This window comes from Uloborus diversus, chromosome 2 (genome assembly GCF_026930045.1).
Source record: "Uloborus diversus isolate 005 chromosome 2, Udiv.v.3.1, whole genome shotgun sequence".
NCBI lineage: Eukaryota > Metazoa > Arthropoda > Arachnida > Araneae > Uloboridae > Uloborus > Uloborus diversus.
Window position 1 is genome coordinate 78507204 of NC_072732.1, and position 19653 is coordinate 78526856.

The following is a 19653-nucleotide window of genomic DNA, read 5'->3' on the forward strand; positions in this document are numbered from 1 at the left end:
TTTTGTGCCTTCATACATCTTCATTCTTCGGCAATTCAACTTGATCCGCTCCGCAACATTAGGGGATTTTCGTTTTGACAATGTAATCAAGAGAAAAGTAAAAAATTACTTTCACCTTTAGTGAACATAGTTTTCTCCCCTAACATTCAATTTTTATGAGACAAACAGTCTAAAGTGGGGGGAAAAAAATCTACGAATGTCTGAAATTTTTTTTCGACACATAGAAACAATTTTTCTATGTAATGAACATAGAAATTTGGAAATCTGTGGAAGTTCGATATATGGAGGTTTGACTGTACTTAAAAATAATCCATTAACACTAAGCTACAGCAAGTTTTTGTTCCCTCACCCTCATTATCACACAACTTCAAGATTTGTTCCACATTATTTTTGATAGAGCTTATCCCTTTCATTGGCCACAGTAAATGTATCACTTACTTGGGTACAATTGCATTATTGGCAGTTTGTTCTACAGCTGTTACGTAATAGGATTTCGATTGGCATAAAATATTTATTTGTGCATTTTGTAAATTTTTTAAAAGCATAAGTTTTAAAGTTTGGCATTCCGGAGTGGCCATAGCAATACACAGGGTTCATACTCAATTAGGAAAAAAAAAAATTCCACGACTTTTTCAAGACTTCATAAAAATTTTCATATCCTTGTTACACAAAGAGAATAGTACTATTTGATGTAAAACTTGACAATTTCTGGAAATGGGCATTAGAAAAACTGTTACATGAGTACCACTACCTCATTGAAGCACTTACTAGTGACTGAAAAAATATCAGTGCACACAGCAAAAACTAATAAATTATTCTTATTTATCTTTATCATATAAATTCAAGCAAAATAAAAATATAGTGAATGCAATACACTGTGTGATGTTTAAATTTCTAATAAATATTTAATAAATAGGGCCAAATAGTTATGAATGGGGCAAAAATTGAATGTCATTACTAAGTTTCCAATAATAAATTTAATTCATAAAAATATTGTCCTTTGGTGTCATTAGTGCATCTAATCACCCATGTAACTTGACAATATATGCGTTCATTAAAGTAAAGCCACGTTTTTCAGCAAATTCATTTTTTTTAAATCAGACTTTTCAACTGTTCACAAGGATCAGTTTTGCGAGCTGTATGTTGGGCACCACTGTTTTAGAGTATTAGAATTCCCCTATTTCTATGTTCTATTGCCTGACTAAAGTCGTTATGTTTTGTTTGAGTTCGTTCAATTTATATGCAATATCACTGGACATTTCTAACATTCTATTAGCTATTGTTACTTTCTTACTACCCAAGACATTTTTCCATGACTTAAAATAACTTTCCATGACTTTTCCAGGTCTGAAATTTATTTTTTTCCCATGACTTTCCAGAATTTCCATGACCCATACAAACCCTGAATACAGAACACTACTGCTCTTTGTCAATAAGAAGTGGCAGCAGCAAAAGGTTTAATTTGCAGTTATTGCTGCTGAATTATTGAAACTGAACTTATATTGAAATTGAAACTGTTTAAGAAAATAGGACATTTATGAGAAAATTTCTTGATACCTCCTACGAAATTGTATTAACGATCTAATTTTACAGGAAAATCAAGATCCCCCCCCCTTTTTTTTTAATTATCATTGGGAATCAGAATCTCTTAAAAACTTGATTTTAACTGTTGGGTCTCTAGAACTAATTATATTACAAAAAAAAAAAGTAACAAGAGTTGGTAACAATTTTTATTAAGAAATGTCAATGAATTCACACAAAAGGAGATGAATATAAAATAAATATTCATAACATACAAATGATAATTACAACATAGATAATGCAACATAAAACATTAATTATCATGATCACAATTTATGAATCGTTCTAAATCTTTGATAGAACACACACTTCCAGCAAATGGAAACGTTCATTTCATCCAATCTTCTTGAATTACTCCGAGGAGGAAGGAACATAATCACTAAGGCTCAAATAGTTCGCTGAATTTTTGGAAACATACCTAAAAATAAATAACTCATGACTATAGCACAAAAAGAGAAATGAAATGCATTACAATGACAATTTTTTAGTTAAAGTGCTATTTTAGCTTGGTTTTCCCAACTGTCATTGAGGAAAGTTGGTACAAGTTCTAGTTCGGGAAATTCAGTCAGTTGGAGAAACTCGAATCTCTAGTTTCAATGCAGCAAATATTGACCTTAATGTCTTTTACAAATGGCAAATTGAACGTATTCGTTAAACCTAAAGCTACTATTGCTGTAAAAGCTGGCTAGTTTGCTTGTTCTTTTTTTTTTTTTTTTTTGATGCATCAGCCTTTTTTTAGTAGGTAATGCTTCTTCATACTACTGATGAGATCTTAGATAAGATGAAATATAAGAACAGAAATGTGAAGGAAAAATATAAAGGAAAGAAAAGAAATACAATGAACAAATCAAATATGAATAAACCAGTCGTTGCAAATTAATTTTCAATGATCAATCTTACTTTACTTCATCCGAAGCCTACTTTTGGCCTCCGGGCCATTTGACATCAAGCCTCACAGTATCGACTGACGACCTTGTTAACTGGATGTTTGGCATAGTGGCACTGGACCATTGATGGTCTAGTGCAGTGGTTCCCAACCTTTTTCATGTTGCGACCCCCTAAATATCCCCTGTATATATATATATATATATATATATATATATACATGTGTGTGCGTATTCGCAGACATTGCACATATGTTACATAATAACTCAAGGTGCTTGAAATATTGTATTTTAGCTTAATGTGTGTTAGTGTGTGTGTTCTACAATGTGTGCAGAAACATAAAAAAAGATATGACTTGATAATGTTAAGATACATTTCAGTACTTTCAAAATTCTTGCCTCCTAGCAGTGGCGAATGCAGGATTTGGTTTTCTCCAACTTTCAATGAAGTGAATGAAGTCATTTTCTTTTAACTATGCCATCGAGAGGTCAAAAAGTTGGGAAGGGGGCGTTAGGAAGATCCTCCGCTTTTTTCAGATGTATGTATTATTCAAAAATGTATTATTCGAAATTGAAGTTCCAAAAAGGGTCATTCCATGTCAAGTGATCCAAAGTTTTTTCCCTTACCATTTTGTATTTCTTTGAAATTTGGTTCATCGATTGTACCCTTTGAGGTAATCAAAAGTCCAAAATTTTAGATTTTTATCTCTATTATTTTTTTTATTTATGACACTTTGATTTTTCGAAAAACCCTCTTTTTTTCATGGATGCTTGAACATAAAATACACGATAACTCAGCACTAAATATAGATAGGAAGATTTGGTAAAAAGCATTTTAAAGTACATTAGTTGCGGTTTAACCGGGTATGCAACATGACTAATTTCAAAAAAATTTTAATTTTCAAAAAATGAAATTTAAATTTCTCAGAAAAGGTATAATGAATTTTTTTAAAAAAATTCTCAAAAATTTGTGTGTATTTTATCTTTATTTGTGCTAAGTTTCAAGTTGGGATCTCAATAGGATCATATTTTTATGAATTTTTAAATAAAATTTGACTTATGAAATAATGACATTTTTCAGATTCTAGCTAGTTAAATGTGGGCTTCTCTTACTGGGGATGGTCTAGTAAGTAGTAATTGATCATGAATATGCTTGAAATGAGCCGACATGAATTTGTAGATTAGTCCCCCCCCCCCTCCGACACACAACTAATATTTATCTTTTTTTTCTTCCAAAACTGTATTTAAAAAAAAGCTGGCACATAAGAGTTATAATCATAAGAAACTGAGACGCACGCTGCTAAACATCAATAGTGACTAATGCTTATAAATGAGGGGCATAAAAACTAAAAGTCAGAAAAACTTTAACAGACAAATTGAACCACTCATTTGCAGCTTTTTTTTCCTTTCGGAAAGTGGTACGGTAGGGGGGAGTGGGAGGGGGCAATCTGGAATGAAGCTTAACAACATGGAAGGTTAAGCTCAAACTAGCAAAATTTGTTTGATCTAAAACTGCTTTTAATATATGTATAAATAGATCTCGCTGCATTGCTCTCCTTTACAACTGTAATTAAAAAGAAAACTAGCATTAAAGAAAAGAAAAAAACAGCTGTACTCCAAATGTTGTAGAAAGACAGTTTTATGCGGACAGACATATGATCTGGTACTTAGGGTTATTTTCAGTTTAGTGTGAAAAGAATGGAACAACACGGGGGGAAACACTCCTATTTTGCTATGATCTTGGGGCAAACTATTTCTTTCCTCCCTCCAAAATTAAAAGTTGGTACAGGGGCAGGGGTTTTTGTTTGAAATGAATCATATCTTTCCTTATTAGATAGTGAATTAATCAAGTACACTTTGAGAAGTTCGGATTGAAAAAGAAACACTTGGTCTGAAAAAAAAAGCATCAGGTGAGGCGTGATACTAGTATAGTGTTAATCGTATGTGTAGGTGACGGGTGGGGGTAATGTACTTCGTCTTGCTTTAAAGAAGAACATTTACCAGCTTTTAATATGTTTTCTATTCATTTTGTTTTATTTTATTTATTTATTTTACATTTTGAAAATAGTTTTGAAAAAAAGAAAAAAAAAGTGGTGCTGCGAGGGGGGAGAAGGGCGTTTTCTTGCTTTAAAGAAGAACATTTTCTAAATTTTAATAAGTTTATTATTCACTTTGGTTTTTTATTTATTAATTATTATTTTTTTTACATTTTGAAAAGTTTTGAAAAAAAAATATTAAAAGTGGTGGTGGGAGAGGGGGCTTACCAATCTATAAATTCATGACAGCTCATTTCAAGCATAGTCATGATCACTTACTACTTACTAGACCATCCCCAGTAAAAGAAGCCCATATTTAACTAGCTAGAATCTGAAAAATGTCATTATTTCATAAGTCAAATTTTATTTAAAAATTCATAAAAATATGATCTCATTGAGATCCCAACTTGAAACTTTGCACAAATGAAGATAAAATACATACAAATTTTTGAGAATTTTTTTTTAAAAATTCATTATACCTTTTCTGAGAAATTTAAATTTAAAATTTAAATTTCATTTTTTGAAAATTAAAATTTTTTTGAAATTAGTCATGTTGCATATCCGGTTAAACCGCAACTAATGTACTTTAAAATGTTTTTTACCAAATCTTTCTATCTATATTTAGTGCTGAGTTATCGTCTATTTTATGTTCAAGCATTCATGAAAAAAAGAGGGTTTTTCGAAAAATCAAAGTGTCATAAATAAAAAAAATAATAGAGATAAAAATCTAAAAATTTGGACTTTTGATTACCTCAAAGGGTACAATCGATGAGCCAAATTTCAAAGAAATACAAAAGGATGAGGGAAAAAATTTCCCAAATTTTGGATCACTTGACATGGAATGACCCAAAACCAAATTTTAGACGATTTTGGATAATGTTAGAGGAGGGTATTCAGGACTCTGTTGTGCAAATTTGTAGAGATTGTAGTCCCTAAACCAAAACTTATGGTAATCTTAGAGGATGCTCTGAGATCAGGTACTCTGGCACGAGAGGGGGAGAGGTTACTGTAGCCCTATAGCCCTTCTCCTGGATTTGCCATGGGCTCAAGTATTGATGCTATTCTAAAATGATGCTATTTTCCCTCTATGTATTTTTATTTTTCAACTATGCAATAATATATTTTTAAATACAGGGGTAATTTTCCGACCCACAGGTTGGGAACCCTTGGTCTAGCGCAATGCACTTATGTTCAATCCTTGACTTTTGGAAACTCCCTGAGAGAGATTCCGTAAAAGCTTCCCACGATGAAGAGTAGAAGAGAAAGTTGATCAAACATTATCTGCATTTTCACACTTTCGAGACTATACTATGGTGGAATTTCCACTGAGGGCACTGCGATTGGGGAAATGAGGGCAGATATGCAAGAATAATGCCTGGACCTTTTAAGAAGGAAGCAACTGGATACATATTGAATAATAGCATCCAATTATTCAGTATGCATCCACTATAACATATAAACAATTATATAATTTGTCAAGCAGTCCTTGAGGTAAATATAAAAATTCATTCAATTTAGTACGATTCATTTTGCGTCATTAGGAGTCAGGAAGGTTTTGTGCCAACGAAAAACAACTCGCTGATATAAATTCATAAGATCTTTGAAGTGCATGTCATTACATTAAAGCTGAAAACTGGGAAATTCGGTTAGTAGCCAGTAACCGGTAGACTCGGTTTTATTAGTGGCCACTTTTTAAAGTTCGTAGCCACTTTTTAAAACTGCAACTATGTTTCAGATTTTTATTCATAATGAAAAAAAGTATCATCAAAATATCGCTCACACACAAGAAAGGTGACAGAACCAAAATACATAAACTTTTACAGGAGAGACAAAAAAAAAAAAAAAAAAAAAAAAACTTTTAGTACAGTGCAAAACAAGGAAAAAGTTCGGTTTTAGAGCATTAGTAAATCATTTTGTAAACCATAGGAACCTTTATTATGTTTTTCCTGTTGTAAACAACATCTAAAACCATTATATATTTTTAATTAAAAACTGCAAAATAAGTGTTTTGAGTTGTTTTACTTTTTTTGAGAATGAGCGATTAAACATTGTTTTCTGTAACCTGCCAACTATTCATGAGCATATCTTAGAAGATATATGCAAAATGCTTTTAGTTTTTAAATATGACTGGTAAAAGACATTAAAAATCTTGCACGACATGTTTCTGTTTTTTCAAATCTTAAGAAAAAAGAATCTGTGTTAAACATTCACACTTCATAAACTTGATAACAATGAATCTATGAAATCGAGAATAAAATACAATAAAATGAAATTGTTCATACTTGTAGCATCACACTAGACCACTAGACTATCATTAACTGGTATTTGTTGAATAAGATTGATGATTTAAAATTTTCATTAGCTCATTCCCTTTTTCTCCTCCCACCCATTTGTGCAAAACTATTTGTATTTTCCTGCGTATTATCCACAGGCGGCATATAATACGCAGGTTCTAAAATTGGCCTGAAGAAAAAAAAAGCTTTGTATAATCTGCGGCGGAGGAAACATCCGCGAATAATACAATGTAAAAAAAAATAAAGTTTGAATTTAACATATCATTTGAGCAACTACACCAAAAACGTGAAAAGGTAATTACTTTGAAGGCATAATCAAAATTATTCTAAAATATTACCTAAAATATAATGATTTCTTCTTGAAATTATGATTATAATACCCTAATTACTTGAAAAACAGTCAAGACAAAGGAACATACGGTCTAATCTTGTGCAAATGGCTTCCTAATTCACTGAATTCTTGTTTATTTTACTGAATGGCGTAAGAGGAACATTCAAGCAGCGTAAAATAACCGACATACAGGCAGGCAGCGAGAAGGAACATGAAATCTTTGTAAAATAAACAACATTCAGTCAGCATATGGTCTTTATAGTAGTGAATCCTGCTGTAAATATTGAGGTTCAATGCATTGGTGTTCAGAAAAAAAAAATCACAGATAATCCACGGCAGTGTATAATCCGCACCTCATGAACTTTGCCTTTTTTAACAGATAATCTGTGGATTATGCACAAGAAAATACGGTAGTGCATTTCAAATAACAGTAAAATTAAATTATCGATAACATCAATAATTAAACACAGGCTTACAGAACGCTTTTCACCACATGAACACTGAGCAGCCATCGCAAGGCAGGTGGCGCGTGCAGGGTTCAAAGTGCAAATAACGGTACACTGCTGCAGCTGAATTTCTCCCTCTAGCGATGGGGGAAAAAAATACATTGGGATAGTTCGGAACAAGAGGAGGGGAATGTGGTTCGATTGGGAATGCAAGTAGAGTGACTAAGCAAGAGTGGCGACCGGGGGTGGCGATAGATGACACATTTTTTAATTGCCACTTTTGCAACTTTAATTATTATGTGGCGAGTGGCAACCGCCATTTTTCAGCTTTACATTACATGAGTAACTTTTAGAATATTAAAACAGAATGCTCTGAGCCATGGAAAAGCAGAGGAAAGAAATAATGTCCAAAAAGAAAAATAAGGTTTAGCAAGAAGGCATCCTTCAGCACTAAGTCTCGATTCCATCTCTCATCTAAAATGAAGCGCAGTAATTTGTTAGTTTGCCTTTTGGAAAGGGAACAGAATGATGAAAGAACTTTAAAAATCAAAAGATCAATGCATATTTTGTTTAAAGATTTAAAAAAAGTTGCAAATCTTATAATTTGCTAGCATTCCCGTACCCAGCATTGCTCGGGTAATGGAATTAGCAGGGGATAACAGTGATTGGTGCACCTAGTTTCGGAAATCCGCTATAATAATTACTTATTACCTATAACTTTTTCTAATTTGGGGAGGATCCCGGGGACCCTGGACTCTTTATATATATACGCCCTTGTCCTTAACCGATCTTTAACTGTTATTAATGATCCTTTTAAAGTAGTGATTATCTTTGCAAACACAGGTCATCCACATTTTATTGTTATACCTATGTTTAAGCTAGAACTTCTTTGTATACAACATTCTTAGTTTTTTTTTCTGGTGCTAAAATTATTAAACTGCTTGATGAACTGGGTTTGGAGTAAGCTACATAACATTGGTCGTGTGAAAAAAAAGTCTTGTTTAAATCTATATCTGCTACTTTTAATGTCTGTCCTTGTGACTTATTAATGGTTATTGCAAAGCAAACTTTAACAGGAAACTGCACTCTTCTAAATTCAAAAGGATAGTCCGCCTGTGATGATGTTCTTAAAAACTTCATTTTTAGTTTTGAAAAAATAAAAGCAAAAGACAGAAACATTATGATTTGACTTGAGAAAAGCCTCAAAGAATCACGTGAGAAACAAAAACAATATCAAATTTATAGTTCGCTATCGACCAAAAGTTGAGACGAAGTACTGAATAATGATTTGAATGGAGGAAAGCCTTCGAAAATAAGGGATTTGAATTTCAATGACAGGTTTTTAATTTCGCAGAAATTAAGGGGTTTTAATTAATTTCTCCCAAAGTAATTGAGATTTCCGAAAATCCTTTCTTAGTGGTTACTTTTGTAATCATGCGAACATGCCTGCCAAATTTCAAGTCTGAAGCTTCAGCGGTTTCGGCTGTGCGTTGATATATATATATATATATATATATATATATATATATATATATATGTTATCTCAGGACATTGATTTTTATATATTAAGATTTGCCTAATGTATCAGTAACAACAATTAAAGAAACAGGACAGGTAGGTTTTAAGAAAATCATTATGTTTTCCAATGTAGACATTATTTCTTCTGGTTTAATGCATTTAGGAGTACAATTTTCGTATCAAAGAAAAAAAAATCATGTTAATTAAAAGCCTCAGTACAAACTTAAATGAAAACTCTTTTAACGTATTTCAATAATGAAGACTGTCATAAAATTAATGTTCATTGATTCTTCCACCATTCATCATGAGACTTCTTTTATTATATTGGCAGGGGTGGCAAATAGGGGGGTCAAGAGAGGGTGGTCGCACTCTCAAATTTTTTGAGAGGAATAATAAAAAATGACCAAATTCAATTTACCTAAATCGCAAATCAATGTTCATGAAAAAATAATCTTGCTGGTGCTCCGTAACACTAGATGAAAATCGACACATTTCCAGACATGAGCAAGTGTTTTCCGTTTTTTGAATGATTAATTAGAAATTCATCAAGCGTTTACTGACCTTTTCAGAACAGAAAAAACTGATGAAGAATCACCGTAATTTTTAACTGAAGATGTAATTGCCTCATACAGGCTAAATACTTCATTCTTGTGTGCTCTGTAACAATGGTTATGAGAGGCCCGTGCAATGGTGTAGCTGCATGATTTTCACAAGAAATGCCTTGGTATTTTATTCATTGTTATGGTCATATTTTAATTGTGTTTAATTAATTAGTGTTCATCACTTTCTTCTGCTAGAAACACACTTCAACTACTCAATGCATAGTATGCTTTCATAGATACTTCTTTAAAATATATACTATTTTTAAAAAAATATTTCACATCAACAAATATCTTTTCTGGGGGCATTTTAACTATGCAATCTTGGAGTGACACAAGAGGGTCTTCAAGAGACAACACAAGATGGTCTTTCAAACAATAAAAAAAACCTTCTCGATAATTTCAAACCGGTGATTTTGGAAAACTCTTTCAATAGTTAAAAAGCTGATATCCTTTAACATGTCTTCATTTGAATTTTTATTCGCTTTGTTTGTATTAAGGAGAGTTTTTGAACAATGCTTTCTTCAACCAGCTAACCTTAATTTTTGGACTGTTCAAACTTTAGTTCAAGCTACAATTGAAACGATTAATAAATTTTGCTTAGATGTATATTTCAACCAAGCACATCAATCTTTTCAAAAAAATTCTTACTCCAAGACAATTTTTAAAAGGCCCAAAGAAAATTCAAACTAATTTAGAAGAGGAGCCCAAAATGCACCTGATGATGTAAAATCAAACATTGATTTAACATTTTGTAAAAAAGAATAGATACAGTTTCTAATGAAATTAACACATGATTTGATGATAAATATTTTCCTGTATTGTTATTTCTATATTCCTGTACTGTTAGCTCTATATTATTTGAGTTGGATACTGGAAGCAAAAAAAAAAAAAAAGTTTCAATTATGAGTAAAATTTATAGCATAAGGAAAGAAGAATTGTTTAGAGACTAGACTATTCAATGGTGGAAGCTCAAAGGGGGGGGGGGGTTACTGAAAAAAGAGCATGACACTGGGCCTTGCTGGATTAGGGACAAAATTTCCAGTTATTCTGTATTTTAAAAATCAAGCATTAAAACTTTATTAAAAGAAGAAAACTGTAGTATCAAGATACTTTGCATGATAACATTGTATTATAAAATGAATTACAAATAGCTTCATTCTAAACTGAGTCCTGGGGAGCAGTGACTCACTACCCCTTCTCCTTCCTTACCACAGGTTTTCAACGCAGCTTCTCTCTCTCTCTCTCAGCCTCAAGAAGAAAGGGAAGACAGTTTTAGTATCATTACTTCATCACATCTCTTCTATCGGATACGATCAGTGAGGAGGAATTCAAGGGAACTTTAGAAGTTTTAAACTACAAATGCTTATATTGATAAATTTACTACCACAAGCAATACAATAGATTTTAATTTGCTTTCACTGGCATGTGATAGATACGAAGTATCAGACAGGGTTGGAGTCAGGGGTGTGCACGGGGGGGGGGGACACCTGTTGGCCCAAGCCCGAGCCTTATTTTCAGTATAAGGGGTGAAATACAGGGGTAAACAACATGGAGGGGGGGCCGTAAATGTCATTTGTGATGGGCCCCGAAATTTCTGTGCACGTTCCTGGCTGGAGTAGCTATTGCTTCAGCTGTACTTTACTCCACCACTTCAGAAATTATTGAGAAAAACATGCTTCGTCGGAAGTGCAGAATAGCACAAAAATCTGCCCTGGCAAGAGCCAAAGTCCAGCAAAATGTCTCATGTTCTTTGGCTAACTCGCGCTAATCGAATCCAACGATTGTGTGTATCAGTGGATACTCCTTCTGAATATTTAAAAATTCTTGCAATATAAGTCGCCAAAGTTCAGGCTCTAATCTAGTTTGCTATCAAAAGTTACCCTTTATGTGCAAATTAATTCTGCAGTTGTTCAAAATCACTGCAACTAGATATTTATCCACTGAGTTGAAGTGCAAAATAGATCCCATAATCCAAAGAAAGTGTTTTCGCATGTCCTAAATGTCCGAAAAACTCTAATCGGACTTCGAATCAGTACACTCGTAACACATATCGCACAAATACATTTATTCACAGGACACAGCACATAACAAGAAAATATTTACACAATACATAATTTCATGGCAACTTTGCCTAACTAATGCTCAAAACTCGAAAATAAAACTCAATAACTCACTATTTCATTTTATAAAATCTCTCAAGTGTTTCTCGCTTCTCAATACTCAAAATACGCCATCCAAACTAACATTTTTCAACTCTAAAAATCAAAACTCTTATCACACGCACATTCCAAAGATATTTTGTTGCCAGCTCTCAGAAAACAAAAACTAAATAAAAACAATTTCAATTACGCATTTCACTAGTAAAATACAATAAAATTATTATAACGAGGAATCTCTTAACATTCTCCCACCTTGCAATATGAAATTTACTAATTTGTATTGCAACACAAAACCTAAGAAATATCAATTAGATCAAAGGAATTATAACAGTTCAAATGAAACAGAGTTTTACATCTTTAAACGTTCAGGTACTCTAATCTTTCTCCCATATCTGGTTTCTTTCAAAAGGGGCCGAGTGTTCTTAGATGTTTCTTCTCCCACAAACACGTCTGAAGGTATCCCAGGCTCTTTTCTCGTTCCTGAGAAAAAGGTTGTTTCTGCAGAGGTCTCTTTGACCAGCGAAGGTAATTTCAAAGAACTAACTTCAGTCGCAGATAGTTCTAAGGGATATAGCCTTTGAAATGGCCGCAGTCTCTCTCCTTGTTGTGTCTTCACTCTGGCTACTCTGGAATGGCCATCTGCTCCAGGATAGATTTTTATTACTACTCCAAGAGGCCAGTCATTACGCTTGGATCCGTCACTCCCTATTAAAACGATATCACCAACTTCTAATGAGTTAACTTTCCTATAGCCTTGGTTAATTAGAAGTGCAAAATATTCATTTCTAAATCTTTGTCTTAAGTCTTCTCTTAATTTCTGTAGATATTTGGACCTTCTTGTCAACAAGGTTCTGTCTACCACATCTAGATCAGCATTTTCAATCTTGGTGCAGTTGTCACTTACCAGAAACATAGCCGGAGTTAAGGGCATCAGTTGATCTGGTGAACTTGATATGTATGTCAACAGTCTCGAGTTGATGATTGCTTCACAGTCGCATAATATTGTTGAAAGCTCCTCGTAGTTAACAGAAGATTTACCTAGCATTCTTCTTAAAAGGCCTTTCAGCATCCCAACCATGCGCTCCCACCAACCACCCCACCAGGCAGCGGTTGGTGGAATGAACTTCCAAGAAATCTGTCTTGTGGTGGAATAAGAGCTTATTTTATTCCAGTCGAGCGTCTTTAGCACATTGTTCGTTCCAACAAAACTCATGCCGTTGTCGGTGTAGAGAACAGCAATTCTTCCTCTTCGAGCTACGAATCGTCTTAATGCTAAGATGAATGACTCTGTTGACATTGACTTAACTAGCTCAAAATGTACAGCTCGGTAAACCGCACATGTAAATAAAATGATCCAGGCCTTTTCTCCTGATCGCAAATACAAAGGCCCGGCATAATCAGCCCCGGAAACTTCAAAAACACCTGCATGGGTGACTCTGTCTCTTGGTAATGGGGCGAATGGCACTTCCGGAGGTTTAGCTGTATGGCGTTTACATATAACACAGTTAGAAATCACTTGCTTAGCTAACTTCCTGACGCCTAATATCCAATATTTTTCTCTTAATCTCACTAATAAAGTAGACAGTCCTGCGTGGAAAGATTTTTTATGTTCTTCAGTCACCATTTTCAATACCGCTTTATGTTTTGAAGGTAACAGAATAGGACTCTTAAACTCTTCTGTTTCCTCACAATCAAACAATTTTGTTTGTAATCGTAGTAATCCATTCTTATCTTTGAATGTTTGCAGCTTCTGCAAACGATTATCTTCATGAAATTGCTCTGACTGTATTTGCCTCATAAGTGCAATTTCAGCTCTGTTGTACTCATCAGTTGTCAACTCTCCTATTATCTTATTCTGACTGGAAATATTGTGATAAAATCTATAAATCCATCCAATTGTTCTGATTGTCTTCGTATAACTTGAAAATCGGTCACTTACAATGTTATCTGTGCATTGCACGTTGACCATAGATGATACCACGCCTCTCTTTCTTTCACTTTGAATTTCTTCTTCATCAACACAAAATTCGTCTTTTGGCCATTCTTCCGATGGGAAATACAACCATTGCGGACCTTCCCACCATTTTGACGAAAGAAGTTGACGAGCAGAACAACCTCTACTCGGAAGATCTGCTGGATTTAGTGATCCTGGGACGAACCGCCATGCATTCAAAGGAGTCAAGGATCTAATTTCCTGCACTCGGTTTTGTACAACCACTCCCCACGGCCCTTCTCTTCTCAACCATGAAAGAACGGTAGTAGAATCAGTCCAAAACACAATTTTCTCTTTTTTGAATTCTTTCAGAACTTCTACAGAAAGACGAGCTAAAATTGTGGCTCCAAGAAGCTCTAATCTTGCTATAGTCATCTCTTTCTTTCCACAAGGTGCAATCCGAGATTTGGCTCTTAGCAGATGAACAGCTACTGAATCATTCAAACAAATTTTTATAAAAACAACAGCTGAATAGGCAGACTTACTAGCGTCGCAGAAAAAATGTAAACTATCAATTACGTATTCGCATTGCAACCATCTAGTTATCTTCAATTCTTTCAAAGTCTCCAAACTATTTCAAGAATTCTTCTTCAGTATTTGTATCTACTTCTTGATCCCATGTTAATTTGCATTCCCATAACCTCTGCAGCAAAAGTTTTGGCAGTAAAGTAATCGGACAGACTATGCCTAAAGGATCAAACGTTTTATGTGCAGCAGATAAAATTGACCTCTTAGAAATTTTCATCGAAGAGGTATCAGTATCATGTGATAACTTTAAACTGAGGGTATCATTTCCACGGTCCCACATCATTCCTAGCACATTCGTGGGTTCTGAAACTTGACAGCGGGAATCCGAGTACTCCCACCCTCGTAATTCAAATTTTCTCTCCATTAATATTTCTGTAGCAGCTTGCATAAATTTATGCAACTGAGCTTCATCCTTTACGCTAACAAGACAATTGTCCACATAAAAACTGTTAGCAAGTTCTTCTACAGTTTCAACGGGATATTTCGAGGACTCAACTCGTGCCTCTTCTAGTGCTGATTCTAAATGATACTGAACCACAGATCCGAGTAAAAAAGGGCTACACGAAGCACCGAATATTACACGACAGTGCCTGAAATACTTTAGCTCAGACTTATCGTTGTACCAGAGGAATCTCAGATAATTTTTGTCCCTTTCAGATACACGGATTTGCAGAAACGCTTTACATATATCAGCAGTAACCCCTATTTTATACATACGAAAGCGTGTTAATATTGATGGAATGAATTCAATAAGGTTCATACCCTTTTCAAGGCAGTCATTTAGACTTGGTGAAGATCTCGACTTAGCTGAAGCATCGAATACTGGCCTAATGCGAGTCGTACTATTTTCTTTGACAACAGGCCGATGTGGTAAATAATGCGATGGTTCTTGAATTTCATTATAAGGAACCTCTTCAATTATTCCCTCCTTTTCCCATTCTTTGAAAACCAGGTCATAATCCTCATACAGATTTTTCGCTTTTAAGTTCTTTACTGTGTTGTTCAGTCTCTTCAAAGCCAATTCAAAATTTTCAGGCAGAGGGGGATGTTCACTCAACCAAGGCAAATCAACGATAAACCTTCCTTCATCGTCTATTCTAACAGTTCTCAAAAAATGTTCTTTAGCTGCTGCATGCAATTCATCTTGCGTTTTCTTCTCAGATGGATCCAGTATACTGATCGTTTCCAGTGACCACAAGTTTGATATACAAGTATCATTTCAAATCATACTCGTTACAAGTAATGCAGTGCTTTCTCGAGATTCTAAACTAGAGTTCTTCCCCATTAGTGTCCACCCTAGTTTAGTTTCAATTGCGGCAAGGCCACTAGGAAGTAATCTATAACCACCTGTCATCAGTTTTCCCGCAACGTCTGCTCCTATCAAAATTTCAATAGGGGCTCTACTATCATCCTCAATATGAATATTTAAGTCACAGAGTTCTTTTATACAGAGTTCATTTGTAGGTGGCTTTGTTTCACATATGACTGGTTGACTCAAAACGTCAAAATTGCAGTTATAATTACCGTTAGCACTAGTTAAATACAATTTAAAAACTTCATGTTTACACACACCAGAATTTTTTCCTCCGAAAAGTGCATGTTTGAGACACTCTGAACCCAGGACTTCGTACTTCATCTCCTTTGCCGTATCCTTTAGAATGTATGACCTCTGGGATGCAGAATCAAAAATTGCTCTCGCTTTACGGCTCTTTCCGTTTCCTCTTATGATTACTATTAGGGTTTGCAACATCACTTTTGGTGACATTGAAATGTTTGCGAGAGCTGAATCTTGCTTTGGAGTTTCTTCTAATGCAACAACTCTTTCAGAAGACGAAGGTAAATGCGGTTGGCCACTTCTGCACAGCAAAATATGATGCCTTCTTCCACAATTAGCACATCCAGCTTTCACATTGCATTGACGAACTTGATGTCCTGTTTTGAGACATAGAAAACAGCAGTGAGATTTTCCAACTAGTAATTCTCTCTCTTTAAGCGGTATTTTCCCTGCTTTTATGCAATCATTCGAATCATGGTGATTGCCGCAAAAAATACACAGTTTCTGTTCCCGCGATGCAGTAAAAAGGTCAGCTGCTGTTGCTACTTGATCTCTATTCCCAAACTTTAATTTATTACCATTTTTCTTTTCAATGTGTAATTTACTGTTCTCTCGAGAAGTAGATTTCACTTTAGGACAATCGAACGACTGAGAAGCCAAAATTATTCTGTCTTCAGCCTCTACCTCATCTTGTAGGAAATCCAAAATTGATCTCAAGTCGTTCGTCTTTTCAAACTGTGAACTCGATTCATTTTCTGTGGCAACCTCTCGCGTTCTCCGGTTTGTTGCTCGGCATCGTTCCCATGCTCTCAAAGTTTCTTGTGGAAGTGATGATTCAATTAGAGGAAATAACATACAAGCATATTTGTCTCTAGTTACTCCTAGAGACTCTAATGCCCTCAATTTAGTCTCTAATAAGTCGTATAATACTCGAAGAGATTTGGTTTGAGCACTTTCTCTCTGAAGAACTAATGCTAATAGATCTCTTACATAGATCTGGATCAGCAACTCTTCTTTTCCAAATCTACTCTTTAGCTGATTTAATGCTTTTTCATAGCTATCTCCTCCAGGTGGGAAACTTTTAATTAAATCCTCAGCAATGCTACCTTTAACCATACTTTGTGACAAATAAGAAAACTTGTCATGTAGGTCCAAGTTGGGGTCTTTATCGATCTTTTGAAACTGTCCCCAAAATCCGAGCCAGTTTCTTATATCTCCATTGAATGACGGGAGCCGTATCTTAGGATACCGTAACAGAGTATTTTTCTGCGATGTATTTGCACTTGAAACCGAAACAGAATCTTCTTTTTCACATGATGAAAGTTTTTTGAGTTTTTGTCCTAAAACGCGCCAACGATCAATATAAATCTCAGATTGATCGAACTCAGCATCACATTCTGTTTCTGAAATATTTTCATCGCAAAGATGATTTCTAACCTTGTATTCAGTCTCAATCATTAAAAGTGCTTTTTCTTCAATTACTTTAAGTTTAAGTAATTTATCTTCATCACTTAACCAAGCTTCTTCTGCATCAAATTCATTGCAAGCTTTCGTAAATAATCTCCTGTACTGTGTCCTGTTTTTCTTAAATTCATCCATTTTTTTTTCTCAGCACGATAATTAAATTTATTTTATTCAAACAGACGAAAGAGTCCTGTCCACGGATGCCAGATGTCCGAAAAACTCTAATCGGACTTCGAATCAGTACACTCGTAACACATATCGCACAAATACATTTATTCACAGGACACAGCACATAACAAGAAAATATTTACACAATACATAATTTCATGGCAACTTTGCCTAACTAATGCTCAAAACTCGAAAATAAAACTCAATAACTCAAAATGAAACTCAATAACTCACTATTTCATTTTATAAAATCTCTCAAGTGTTTCTCGCTTCTCAATACTCAAAATACGCCATCCAAACTAACATTTTTCAACTCTAAAAATCAAAACTCTTATCGCACGCACATTCCAAAGATATTTTGTTGCCAGCTCTCAGAAAACAAAAACTAAATAAAAACAATTTCAATTATGCATTTCACTAGTAAAATACAATAAAATTATTATAACGAGGAATCTCTTAACACTAAAAATCAATTTATTGCAATGCTGACATATTTGGAACAGCAGATCCGTGAATTGGCAGTCCGTTGGATTTTAGAAGCTCGTAGTGCTCAGCAAAATAGACTCCCAAAAGACAAATATTTCACCTTCTTGTTGTTTAATTTGATGCAGAATCTTACATTGATCTCAATGACTGGAAAAATGTGTCTGATCCACCAATACTGAAATCAATCTCTGAAGAAGATATTCAACTGTTTGTTTCAGGCGAAAAAGAACTGTTTACTATGTCGGCCATGCCATACACAAAGGCTATTGAAAGGCAGAGGTGGGCCACCAGGGAGGTTCATGGCGCAGACTGCAGCATTAAAGTTTTTAAGAGAGTTGATTTTAGATTTTTGACCTTATTTTTTTATGGGGAGGGGGGACTCTTGTTCTGGAGGATATTCCCCAGCATTGGGGGGGGGGGGGTTGCATCATTACCCTTTAGGGATGTGTACCCCTGTGGAAGGTCAGTTAAAATTACATAAGCTTCAACTAAATTGTATAAAAAGAGAAGCTTTTTTAAGAACCAACTGGAGTCCTGGAAACTTATGCCAAAACTAGATAGTAAGGACTCAAGTTAATTTTAAGATGAATAAATTTAATTTTTAAAATTAATGATTATCATAAACGTGTTCATAAATAAATGATTAATACTTGGACCACCTTAAGTAGTTATATATATATTTGCAATTTTCTTTTCCATTTTTTAATGAAAGAAGATTTTTTCCCTTAAATACCGGTTTTTCAAACTCAATCCGGAGGCAGAAAATGAACTCCTAATCGAATTAAATTTTATATATAACCTTAAACATCATTTGGCACCTTTTTCTTGCCATGCCCTGATGGAAATCGGAAACTTTTTTTTTACCATAGGATGATGACCCACCCTAGTGAACACAGTGAAAAATTATGTTACAGCTAAATCTTAAAAGGTAGAGAAAAGGAATGAGAAATTAGGCAGTAGCAACATACTTTAGAAAATCATACAAGTGACTAGAAAGCAAATTAGCACCATCTTCATCTAGTGGAGTGTATGCTAGAGCCCCGCCAATTCTTGCTGCAAGAAAAAAGTTGAATTACAATTAGTGATGTGGATCGGGTAAATACCCAAAAAACTGGGTATTTTACAAAAAAATGCAAAAAGTGAATGGGAATTTTTTTAAAATCTAAATATGACATAACTGGTAAAACTGATACATACATATGAATTACACAGTTTATAATATTTTTTATTGAAAGACTTGATGAAATTATGAAAGAAACATATCGTGAACCAAAGAATCTTTCTTTTCAAAGTCATAATTGGAGATGATGTTTGCTTTTTTTTGTAACCAGTTAAGCTTTTTACTTTTTGTAGAATGGCTTTTTATACCTGAAATTTGGCTATCAACATTGATTAGGCGTATCCAACACATTTAATGTGAATATCATATTAGATTGCTAAGTTGTTTTATACAATAATTCTTTAAATATGTGATCAAAATACAATTTTTGGACAAAAATTTATTGTTTTGTATATGGTTTGTTATACAAGGTGTATTCCAAAAGTAATGCAATGGTTTTTTCCAGGCCGCTTTTATTGGTCGGAGTATAATCGTACTACTTGGTTTAG

At 34.3% G+C, this 19653-nt stretch overlaps 1 protein-coding gene across 1 annotated transcript in view; it reads right to left on the reverse strand.

The window, feature by feature from the left end:
- Window positions 1-1722: 1722 nt before the first annotated feature.
- Window positions 1723-19653, reverse strand: part of LOC129217120 (mortality factor 4-like protein 1) — a 79805-nt gene continuing 61874 nt past the window's right edge. Inside the window, exons 12-13 of the mRNA XM_054851373.1 lie at window positions 19014-19098; window positions 1723-1999 (exon numbers count right to left, since the gene is read on the reverse strand). Of these exons, the coding sequence (XP_054707348.1) occupies window positions 1933-1999; window positions 19014-19098 (152 nt within the window). The 3' untranslated portion in view covers window positions 1723-1932. The remainder of the gene's footprint in view (window positions 2000-19013; window positions 19099-19653) is intronic.